Source organism: Dromaius novaehollandiae, chromosome 3 (genome assembly GCF_036370855.1).
Source record: "Dromaius novaehollandiae isolate bDroNov1 chromosome 3, bDroNov1.hap1, whole genome shotgun sequence".
NCBI classification, from domain to species: domain Eukaryota; kingdom Metazoa; phylum Chordata; class Aves; order Casuariiformes; family Dromaiidae; genus Dromaius; species Dromaius novaehollandiae.
In genome coordinates this window covers 79,762,922-79,775,357 of record NC_088100.1, presented here as the reverse complement: position 1 = coordinate 79,775,357, position 12,436 = coordinate 79,762,922, and the positions used below count along the sequence as shown (strand labels likewise).

Below are 12,436 nucleotides of genomic sequence, written 5' to 3'. Positions count from 1 at the left end.
AGATGAGGGGGCAGCCCAATGGTTTCCTTATGCCCTTCATCCTAAATCCAGCATAAACACCGATCCCTAGTGGGAAAAAGGCATCTAGCACTTAGCTTGCCTCTTCTGAGATACCCTCAGGGGGCTAGGAGAGGTGGGATTATCTCGCTCAGGCCAAGGTAAAAACTTCATTTGGGTCTCCCACTGCTTACACCAAGTGTAATGTAATTATGATAGTAATACCTATTTTTCACCCCCCATTTGAGGAGCACTCTGCTTACTAACCTGGGCAATATTTTAGTGCTCAGAAGAGGTTTTCCTGCCTCACTGCTTGGAGCAACTGAGAGTTAACTTTACCAGAAGTATTTCTCTCTGGCAGGAGAGCTTGGATAACCATGCAGTTATTGCAGCCAAGAAGCTGCACAGGGGATCATTGCAAATTGTACCTGCCAAATGCCCATCCTTTCCAGCTGGTGTCCGTGCCTGCCCATTAAATTTCCCAGGTAGCTGTACTTTGAAAACAAATTAACTGTGTTTTTGAGTACATAGGCAAGAGTACCCTGAAAAAATCCTGGGGGCAGGGAAGCATCACTGTTATCCTAGCCATGTTGATAGAGGTAGAAAAAAAAGTTTTTGTGGTTTTCATGTTTTTTCTTGGTGCTGTCAGTAAATACCTTGCTGTGTTGGTCAGATCCCAGGAGAGGAGATGTGCAATTGGATAACTTCTGCTTTCTTACATTTGCAAGTTGCTCCTTAAATCATTGCCGTATGGGTCTGTATGGGTTATTTCTCACCTCTGGATATGGCTGGTTTGGGGTGAAAGAAGCCAATATCTATGAGAATAGACATACAGACATATACATGCAAGACCAAGAACAATTTTGTGAATGGCTTATGCTCTTCTGGGGTGAATATGTGTAAATAGAGAGGGTGGTTACCAGGGACTCACCAGGAGGTTTGTATCTGGGGCTTGGCCTTGTGCCACTGCAGGTGACAGGCGCTGACAGACGAATCCTGCTCTGGGTTTCCCCCCCACTTCCCAAAGGGATAGAAAGAGCAGAGCATGGAAGGGCTGTGGTCTTGGTCACGTCTTGCCCTGGGAGCGGTCAGCCTGCCGGAGATCGTCGTCTCCAGGCGAGGCAGCAGACGGGGAAGCAGGCGGCCATGCGATGCTCCCACCACACATCCCAGCCGCTCACCGTCACTCCCGGCTCTAGCGAAGCACGGCAAGGGCTGCCTCGCCAGCCGCCTCGCCACCCTGCCCAGCGGGAGACATGGCTCACCCCGGCCACGGCCACCGATTAGCAAGGAGCCCGGGCACAGGGAGAGGGCTCCCAGCAGCACTATTCACCTGTGGCAAAGTGCGAGTAAGGGGGTGCTTCTCCCTAGGGACTGGCAGGGACGGCCGCGCTGGTCCTGTCACCCGCCTCAGTGTGGCCCCAGGGAGTGCTGGGGACGCACCTCTCCATGAAGGGACATCTGCAGGGAGTCTCTTCTCCTTTTCTTCTCGGCTGGCAAGGTGGGTTTCCTGCCCTCCTCCATCCCTTTCTGTACAGCTCATGTGAAAAGCAGCTCAGCCTGCAGGGCAGCGACCAGCCTGGGGCCTTGGCCGTGCTGTGCTTGGGGGCACCCCCAGGGCCCAGGAGGGGGTCTCAGGTCTCCCCACAGCAACAGAAAATAGAGCCAACAGCTTTTGAAGCTGTTTAAGCAGACACCATGTAACGTGTTTCCCTTTTGGTAGCAACACACAGAGAGGCAAGGACTTTTTAGCACATGCTAATACAATTGCTTGTGATTTGCAGTGATCTGCTGATGACATACATCAGGTGTGCCTGTTCACAAGCTGAAGTAGAGATGCGCGAGGCCAGCATCGCAGCGGCATTCAAGCACTTACAAGTGCCCTATTTGGCCTATCCTATTTGGAAGTGCAACTACCAGCTCTACAAGCACTTAAATCCCAATGTGGATGGAATTTAAGTGTACAAGCGGGCTACAAAATCCCAGCTTTGCTGCTTAGGTGCTTGTAAGTTGCTATATCTCCTGCAATGAAGCTGCACTTCTCCCTCTTTCTGATCACCTTGCCCTGAGTGTTTGTCCAGGTAGGGTGTGAGCTGTCCTCTTCCTTCCACACACGGCAAACAAGTAGTGAAGCTGTGCATGCCCAAAGCGTTCCTTCTGTAAGCCCTGTCGCCCGAGGTCCCGAGGCATTTGGGATAACCACAGCCCAGTATCTGTGGTATGCCATGATGTGGGCAGAGCTTGACTGCTGCTAATGACAGCTTGATAGACAGGCTGAAAGGGTCCCAGAGAAAATGTATGTGACACTCCTGACATGCTGACAGGCTGGCTGAGAGGTTAGTCTAAGACCCATCTGATAGTCATGACATGCTTGATAAAAGAGGCAGGAACTTCTGCCAGAGCAAAATTGTTTGCAGGCTGGCTTTATTTGCTTTGATCTTTGACTCTAGTGTTTCCCTTCATGGTACAGTAAATAAATAAAATAGTTCAGCATTCAAGAGAACCATCAGTTGCTAGCATCTCCTGCATACATAATGTATAGACAAGCACACCTGTCAGTGGGACTTCAAAAATATATATATTATCAAATCCCAAATCATGTCTTCCTTTGCAACGAGACAGAGACCTAATCTCCATGGAGGTATTCTGAAGTCAGCCAGCCCCTGAAGTTGAAAGCAAAACTTGATGCTTGGCTATTCTTGAATTCATTGCTGCGCCCTTTCCACTGAGTTTCCACTGCAGCAGCTCACGTTGTTGATGTGCATTGGAGGCACCAGCTGTTTTGCCATGGCCTGAGGTGGGGCCTGGCTCTCCAGGGAAGGGTGGACAGATCACACCAGGTCTCGGGTGGGGGATTGCCCAGACTCAAACAGGTGCTGCAGGAAATGCTGCAGCCATCACTCTTTTTCCAGTTGCCTGCTCTGTAGCACAGGGGATATTAAAGGGCTGAAGATGCCATCTTTCAGAGGAGCCCTAGGCACACAGCTGGAGACTCTGCAAAGAGCAGCACTGAGCCAGAACAAAGGTCCATCTGCCCCGGGAACCTGTCTCCAACAGCTGCCAGTAGTGGACACCTAGAAAAACGTGTCTGAACAGGAAAAGCCTATAATGATATTTGTTCATAAGATTTGCCAGCCTCTAGCAATTTGTGGCTCGAGGACTTTCTGAGACAGAAGTGATGTTCATGCGGTTAATAATCCTTGATGGATTTTTTTCTTCTGTGAGTTTATCCTTGTAAACTTTTCACATCCACAGTATCCTACAGCAAGGATTTCCATGGTGAGGACAAATCTCCTTCAGTTTGTTCTGCACCTGCCACGTGCTAATTTCATTTGATGCCTTTTTTTTTTCAGTTTTGCACATCAGTATCCACGCAGACTGTCTGGATGTTCCTTCAGTTCTGCCTGTTTGAAATTGCCCCACTTTGCTGTAGAGGAATGCACTGGGTTTTTTTTTTCTCTCTCTCTTTGCCTTGAGAAAAGAAGCCTGCCTAGGACTGCAGGGCCTGCTTGCACAGATACCGTGCTTTCCATTAGAAATGCATGCACCACAGCTGTGCATTCAGAGATCCTATGCAGACAGGGATACAAGACAAGATGCTTTATCTGAACCTCCCAAAATTCAGCAAAGTGCACATCCAGTCTTTGCAGTTTGGACCTGGCTCAGCTCTAATCAAGTCATAAATCCTTTGAATAACTTTTGGGCTGCAAACTGCTGCATGGATTCAGCATCTTCCGATCGTGCTGCCCAGGGGCTTCGTCCTATGAGGGGCTAAGCAGGGTGGGGGAAATCCTGCCCCTCCATAACCCTCACCTCTGCATATTCAGCATCTTGTGCAGTGATTTCTAGATTCAAACCCCTTCTTATTGGGATATTAATCATTAGAAGTTGTCTTTTCCAGGGTGTGTATTTTTCTGCTGATTTTGCCTTTTTTCAACCCTTAAGCTTCTATGCCATTCCACAGAAACACCTTTAGAAAGTACACTCTTTCGCAAAAAATGGGGCGTTTTTCCTCTAAGAGGGATTTCAGGCATTGGTATCAGCATACAGGAGCTGCCTGCTTGATGATTTTCTGTGGAAGTTTTTACAGGTGCATTTTTGGACCCCAAGTTTCAAAATTTGACTGTACAGCTGTACACTCCAGCATCCCTCTGCCTCCTGCCACATCCTGATGCCAGAGCACCTAGGACTGCAGCTTTCCTGCTCTCTGCTGCAGCCTGTTACATGCTGTAGTGCTGATTTGGGGGTGATGAAAACACCCAGCAGCCCCACGTCTCCAGAAGTCCTCTAACCTGATTTCAGAGCTCACCTACCTCAGCCTGGTCCAGCTGGCTGTGCTGGTCCAATCAGCCCACGGTGCTTCCCTGTCCCCTTTTTGCTGCAGGACACACTGACAGCAAATGTGCTCAGACAGCTGCATGGCCCCCAGGCCCTGCCCTGGCCCAGCCTGGAGAACGAGTTACTACTGATGGGACATGGACATGGTGGGGACCTGCAGCTGCTGAAGGGGATCTCCCTGCAGCAGCTTTCACATCAGTAGTAGCAGTGCCTGGGACACAGTCTTTCCCGCTGCAGCTTCATAGCAGCCCCAGGATCTCTGATGCTGAAGCGGGGTGGTGAGAGGAGGCTCTTGGATGTGCAGGCAATGGCAGCCTGTGGATGGGACTCAAACCCCAGGTCTGGCCACAGGAGAGGGTTTGCTGGCATTGAACTAGCTATCAGCCAGAATAAACTAATTTATGCCAACCATCTTAGAAACATCGCTGCAACTGCACGGCCAAAGAGGCTGTGGTCTAGGCAGGGTGTCCCTGCATGGCTGCAGAGCCACAGCAAGGATGGGGCTGCTGAAAGGTCTTGGCATGCAGAAGTCATGTCCCACCCAGAGGGGCTTGAGGCATCTTGCAGGACAGTCCCAGCAAAGCCAGGGGGTCTCTTGCTGACAGGAAAATCTCAGAGGTAGTTTTTCCCCCTCCTTCACAAATGATACTGGTCCCTGGACAATCTGCCTTGGGCATTGCTGTGGGTTGGGCTGGCCAACTGAGCCTCCCTCTCTGCTCCAAAATGACATCTCTGCTCGTACTTCTCACCCTGGCTCTGTGCTTGCACTTTAACCACACTAGAAAGCACTACCAAAATGTTGGGGAAGCAAAGTTAGCTGACCTCTAGGCTGGGGATTAGCTTATTTTCCCATCCTTTTCCTTCTAGGTCTTAAGCTGGCCAAGCCTTTCTTCAAAAAGCAGAGCCACATGTCTGCAAATACCCTGATCTTGCCTCTCCCCTCCACTCTATCTTTGCCCTCGTGCTCACCGCCGCGCACCCAGCCAGGCCACTGCCTGCCCCTTGCTACTGGCCAGTGCCGGCTCCGCGTTCACAGGCTGGGATCTGCAACTGCATCTCCATGTCCAATGAGCACAGGGGCCACCAAAAAGCAACCAGCCTGGTGCCCCTCAGGCACCAAGCCCACAGAGGCTCAGGTGTGCCCAGGCCTCTCAGTCCTACTCGTATTCATTGCAGGGAGGCACTGCAACACCTTGAAAATGATGAAACTCACCTGGCAGAAAAGCGCGATTGGCCTGGGCCGTGGCCGCAGGTGGCAGTGGACCAGAATGTCTAAACTCTTGTGCCTGCTAAACCTCCCCCCCAGCCCCTGTCCTGCTTCTTCCCCGTGTAAGGTGGCTGATGGGCTGAACTGAAAAGTAGCTACATGAGTTTTATTTCCCTTTTTATTTCAACAAGCCTTTTTCCACCAAAACCTCCTCAGGATTCAGAGCCATTCCTGCAAGCATCAGGGAATTCGCATTCATGTGTTAGTGTCACACACCCTCTGCAGGGCCCGGCTGAGGAGCACCCTCAGTGGCAGAGATGAAATCCCCTCTTCAGAGCAATCAGAGAGACGAGGCACCGAGGACGAGCTGTGTGCCGCCACGTGCTGCCTTGATGCAGCCTCTACATCACTGCTGCCCCAATACAGCCCCACAGCCCACTGGGGAAGTGGCGAGGGGAGGCTGGCATCAGCTCTGCTGGGATGGGCCTGGGGTTGCTGTGGTTTTCCTGATAAAAAAGGGCAGGAGCAGATGATGCAGAAATACCGCCGTCTCATGAAAAGCCGCTCTCGCGTTTCCCGTGGCGAGGTTGCTCAGTAATGCTTGCTTTCTGTTTGTCTCCACCCAGATCGTGGCTGCTATATTTGCTATTGCAGGGATAGTTATGATGACGTACGCTGATGGGTTTCACAGCCACTCCGTTATTGGGATAGCCCTGGTGGTGGGCTCTGCCTCAATGTCTGCTCTCTACAAGGTAAATACATCGGGGTCTCCTCACCCAGAGAGATGCCAGTACCCCCTGTCATTGCCTTCAGTTGCTCCCATCTCACTTCGTGCAGTTCGGTGCCATATGCCCTTCTTTGAGGATCTCTGCCATGAATGCAGTGACTCTAAATGACTCAGGTATTCACTTACTTTGGTGTCTGCCCTCACTCTAGGTAAAAATGCCTGCTCCTTGGGGAGAGTGCCCACAGGGGACATTACGATGTCTTGTGCTTCTTGAAAAATGAGGCTGCTGGATTTAATCACACATGCTGGAAGTGCCCTGCAAGAGATTTAGCAGAATCATAGCTTCTTTTTCAAGTCACTGCATTACCTCCCCTGGCCAATCTTCATTCAGCAGCATACATAGCCTATGCTGGGCTTAAATGAAAATCATGGAAATAATCACATGCTTAAAATCCAAAGCACATGCTTATGTATTTGCCTCTGTGCTGCTCATGGCACTCAGAGCCATTGTCCACAGAGAGAAATGAGCACTTCTAGGGTGCAGTTCTTCAAGCCTAGCTCAGATGTATATGCTGGGAAGAGGTGTCAATGTCTCCATCTGATCCAATGAACCACAGGGCAAATAGGCCAGCTAAGTGCTGCAGCGTTAACCCAGGCAGTCCAGGCAGACTCACCAAAATGAGAAGCAGCCAGCTTTGTCCCTGAGCATGGTGCTCTACTGCTTTACGCTCGCTTTTTCAGCCTTAAACAAGGCAACTCATGGAGTTTCCTATTGCTCTTTGCTCTAAAACAGCGTTTCCTTCCAAGGCCATGGACAGCCTTCCAAGGCTTCCAGACATGGCCCTCCAGACTTGAGGAAACACTACCTGAAGGCAAAGAAAATCCTTATTCAAGGCTAGAGCTTGGCTCTGCCCCATTTCTGGCAGCACCACAGCTCCCTATGGGGTCAGGGGTCTTGGGGGTTGCTTCACCACGCGCAGGCAGTGTCCAGGCATGGCAAGGTGACAGCAGGGTGTATCCTCCCATGCTTGAGGACAAGCGGAGCTGGGCAGCTGAAATGAAAGCCATACTGCTGTGCCTGTACTGTCCTTACTTGCTGGAGTTTGACTCAATTTCTCTAAGTTCAATACAAGCACATGCTAAAAGGGCGGGCAGGTGTGAGTGTCCGACAAGCTACACTGGATGCAGTAGCACCAGCTCCTCGTACAGCCTGCCCTGCACACCTTCTCCAGACATGGACAGGTCAGGCTGTCTCTGCCGGCTGGTGCTGTGCCTGTAGCCAAGGCCACTGCAACGTCCTGAGGTGGCAAATGAGGAATAACTGGTGGTCAGGACGTTTTGTGCTACAATGCAGCTGCACTGTCCAGTTATGGCTGTGTAGCTGGTTCTGCTTCCCTCCCACTGAAGCATCACTGTGCTGGGCCAGGCAGATACAATTTGCCAAAAAAAAGGTAGCTGGCAGCAGCCCTGCTAGACTTGCTTGAGGTGGCCTAGTTAGGCATAAGGAAGAGAGAGCAGACCCCAACTGTGCAAAACAGCAACAGGGGTGCTGGCATTCCAGAATGAAACAGTAAATGACAGTCTATCACCAGTCCCCGTTTGCAGCACATGTCAGGGAAGGCCATGCCCCAAGCACATGGCATCCACCAGATCCTTGCAGGTTGGTGGTGGAAAATTCATGCAGATCCCAGTACAAGCTGAGGAACAAGGCAGCAGGGGTGCCCCAGATGGGCAACTCACATCCTTTATTTCTTCTCTTTCTCTCTTCTCCTATTCCTTATTAGCAAAACAAAGCTTTTAAATCACTCTTTGCAATCCCATTAATCACTCCATCAACAGGCTCCAGACTGTCCAGTTGCTGCAGTATCGGTCTTTTGGGGACAAGCCAGTCCCAGCCCTGCTGATGTCAGGCCCTGGTAAGGCTCAGGCCAGTCTGGCTCTTGCAAGAAGGTGCAGCCACCTCAGCAGCCTCCAATCAGTAAAGTACACTGAAATACTACTGTTACCACAGCCTGCTTCTTCAAGGTAGCAGGGCCTTTCTTGATCAGGAAAAGATGTGCATGCTACAAGGTAATATAAGACTTGGAGGCTTTAAGCCTCATTTACTTCCTAAAAAATACACTGTAAATGGTCATCAGGCCATGAGCCTTTCACCTGGTGGCCCTGCAGAGCACCCAAGGGAAGGCAGGTCCCACCTCACAGTGTAGCCTGGGGAAGTGTTTCTCCATTGAGTATCTAGGAGGAGGAGGAGGAGATTCACATCACAGAAAAAAAATCCTCCCAATTAAAGGGGACTGATTGACAGGCAAGTCAAAGCAAAGTGAATGAGGGGCAAAGAGAAATCCCTTCAGAGCAGCCTGCCATCCCCGGCAGTGGTGCCCCTGCTAACCCACTCACCCAAGCCATAGAGCTTGCAGGCTTGTTGGGGGATGCCAGGTCCTCATAACAACCCACCGAGCCTCCTTCACGCAGGGTTTGCTTGGCAGCTGCCCCCATCTGTGTGCTGGGGACAGCTGGAGTGCGAAGTCTCCAGCACATGAGCCGCTGGGCAGAACTTCACTAACAGCAGTCGCAAGTGTCCAGCCAACGCTGTTACATATGTGTAGCGCAACACTGCTCCATGCACAGTCCCTCTGCCCTGAGCAGGGCACTGGGTGCCATGGGTGCCAGCCTGCCACAGAGGTGGTACCAAGTAATGGCAGGTACAAGAGAGCTAAACAAGCCCATGTGTTCTTCTCTTGCAGGTTTTATTCAAACTTCTTTTGGGCAGTGCTAAGTTTGGAGAAGCCGCCTTATTTCTGTCTGTGTTAGCTGTCTTCAATGTCCTCTTCATTACCTGTATTCCTGTCATCCTTTATTTTACCAAAGTGGAATACTGGAGCTCTTTCAATGTCATTCCTTGGGGAAACCTTTGCGGATTTTCAGTTCTCTTATTGAGTAAGTACATGTCAGACATTTGCAATGCTCAAGGGTGAGAGAGTGTGCCAGACTCCAGCCACTGAGGGAAGCTGTTTATCTCTGACATACAGGAACTGTTTTCTCTATTTCTGAACCTGTTTTAGCTTGAGAAATCATGCAGAGGGCCCATTCTTATGTGGAAAAGTATGCCTTGGTTTGGCTGTCAACAACCAAAGTATTATGGGTTTCATTAGACCATGCTGAGAGACTTAAACTGCAAAGCTTGTTTTAACTCCTACCTGTGAAGTGTCACAGGGACAAATATGCTTGCCTGTGCTCTCATGGGAAAGAGCTTATCTGGGAGGAATGTCACCATGAGCTCATCGGTACTCCCCAGGTAACCAAGGCACTGGCCAGGCCAGTCAAGGCCAACCTCCAATGCCTCTGGGGACTTCAGTAATAGCAAATGGTTCCTAAAGCATAGGAATCTTTGGAAAATTTAGCATCACATAGCACTGATGGGAATTTTGTAGGTGGCACTTCTCACTTCGGCTATTGCTGCTTTGCCACCAAAGGACCTCAGCTTGGGTGGGATGCTAAATCCAAGCTCTGATCAGAAATGGGGTGCTGTTCCTTGCTAAACCATATGTGTTGACTGTGGTGCCACAGTTGGTCCCTCAACTGGATAATGGCATCACATCTTCTAAACTTTTCCTTTCATTTCAACTGGAAATAGTGCATTTCCATCCCTGTCCAGGATCACAGCGCAGTGCCTTTTACCCTAAGCAGTCATGTTGTTTGACTCTAGAAGTAGCTCCAGTCTACTTATAAGTGGACTAAATGGAAGTTTTCTGTAAGGAAATAGTGCAGAATTTGGCAAGCGATCACTGGGCTGTGTGATATAGGTATAGATATTATTAGAAAACAGTCAGAGCCCCAACTGCTGGCATATTCTGTACTGGTGAGGCTCTTGTGACTTTGCTAGCAATAAATACTATAGACCAAGGGTGAGTTTGGTCCAAAGCAATTCCTAAATTGTCATCAGATGCTCCATGAACGGTGTACGGTATCACAATGAAATGATATTTACCAAGTTCCTGTGAGGAAGAGGGTTACAGTTACAGTGTGTTCCACCTGCAGCTGCAGACAGCTATTTTCGTAAGAAGTATCCGGAGAGAAGTGCCTGTTTGGCTGAAATCTCCTAGATGAAAAATATTAAGTCCTTCAGCAGGAAAAGGGAATCAGTATAGAAATTAGGAATAGACCAGGAATCTTTATCATTGAATGCTAAGAGACAGAAGGTATCCAAACCTCATCCTGATTCTGCTGCTGGACCCCGATGGGCTATACAGTCCGCTAGAAATAGTAATGTCTCAGACAGATAGACATGCAGCAGACAAACATCTGTGTACAGGTAACTTCCGGGAATACTAGCAGGAGTTAATGTGCAACCTATGTGGACAATGTACAGGAGGAGTAATACAGCTTTTTTCAGGTGACGGTCTCTTTTCTCGGTTTCACTGTGAATCTAATAATAAAAAGTGATTTTCTTTCTTTCTTCAGCATTCAATATTCTATTAAATTTTGGAATTGCTATTACGTACCCCACCTTGATATCTCTTGGAATTGTACTGAGTGTCCCAGTAAATGCAGGTAAGAAATTCTGGCTTTTGCATCTTAATGAATACACAAAATCTGTGGCCTTTCAAATATCTAATAGGTATAAAAACAAATAGCTTTAATAAACACGTTTTGCATCTTGTCTTTGAAAACTTAGGAAGATGACACTGATTAAAAATGTTTACTTTAGGGTTAAATTTGTATTGTACAAAAACACATGAAAATTCACAATTTCCATAACTTCTTTTAAAGTTACTGTCTGTCTGAAAAAGCTAGCATACTGAAAAATAAAGTAGATTTGAAGTCATTCTGGGTTGGGATGAAAACTCAAGGAGGAAGCAGAAATCAATTCTTAATGATTTCCTTAGGGCAGGCTTAATACTAAATTCAAAGCAATAAGATCACTTACATTTTAGAGCTACAAATGGGTATTAGTAATTCTTTTTTGCCCTGGTAAGTAATATAGCAAGTGCTTAACAATGCCAGGATTATTAAGAAAACTGGACAAGCTGATTTTCAGCACGGCCTGGTACATTTCTCTGACCGTTTTCTGAACCACTGAGAACCAAGAGACTACAGGACTAAGAGGGCCAGGCAGGGGAGGGCACATCTGCATCACCTCCTGACGCCTGCCCCAGACACTGGCAGGTGGTGGTGGAGCCTCCCAGCCATGGTGAAGGCACCCTGCCACTGGCTTCCCTGGCACCCACACAGGTTCCCTTGGCACAAGATGCCCTGGCACTGCCGATGTGCTGTGCCACCCTGTGCAGAGCTCCCCGTGCTCCCAGGCTATGTTTGCAGGCAGAAACAGGACATCTGGCATCCCCAGGGAGGTTCAACAGAGCAGGGGATTCGCAAATGCTGCCAGCAGGGAGGTTGGTCTCCTGAGGGAATGAGAAAAAAACATTCCAGAGTGGGGACCTCACTCACCTCTCCCAAACCAAAGATGCTTAAATCCAGCGTGCTCAACTAGCACCTTGGTGCAGGCGGCAGCTCCCAGCTTTGCACTGACTTCACGCACACAGAGGTGGCTTAGGCAGATACTCACCTACCATTTTGCATTAGCTGTCACACCTCCAGAGGCATATGGGATACCTTGACAAATGCTAGCAATCATGTTGAGAGTCACAGCACAGTGATCACTCTCTGAATATCTTTGCATAGAGTTAATAATGAACACAAAGGCAACACAACGTCCTCTCACTCAAATGTAATGCTAATGGCACTTAAATCATAAGGGATGAATGCCTGACTATGGTACCACACACCAGAGTGCTTGCATGGCTTAGTGTGCTCTGGGCTTCTTGCTCAGCAGGGCAATCAGGGGAAGAAGAAAAAGTTGCAGGAAGGAGCTGCTGTGCCAGGGAAGGGAAATGCCCACTTCTCTGCATACCTGGATATCAGCAGGAGTCCCTGTGGTTGTTGGTGAACAAGGGAGAAGATGCTACTATAGACAACAAATGCAGCTCCAGGGAACATCCCCTTTTGTCCCCTGTGCTCACAGGCAAATTTTGTCTGCTTTGAACTGGGCTCTATCCTGCTTGGGCTAAACCAGGAGTAAGAGTAGTCTCCCTACCCCATCTCCTCCATGGCCATGTGCTCCTGTGCACCATACCCAGCACCTCAGCCCAGCCTTCAGAGTCAGGAAG

General features: G+C 49.2%; 1 protein-coding gene across 2 annotated transcripts in view; it reads left to right on the top strand.

The window, feature by feature from the left end:
* SLC35F3 (solute carrier family 35 member F3) overlaps positions 1-12,436 on the top strand; it is a 196,455-nt gene that overhangs the window by 182,277 nt on the left and 1,742 nt on the right. For both annotated transcript variants that reach the window (XM_026117307.2, XM_064509244.1), the window contains 3 exons: positions 6,169-6,294; positions 9,014-9,206; positions 10,731-10,820. In XM_026117307.2, coding sequence (XP_025973092.2) covers positions 6,169-6,294; positions 9,014-9,206; positions 10,731-10,820 — 409 coding nt within the window. The remainder of the gene's footprint in view (positions 1-6,168; positions 6,295-9,013; positions 9,207-10,730; positions 10,821-12,436) is intronic.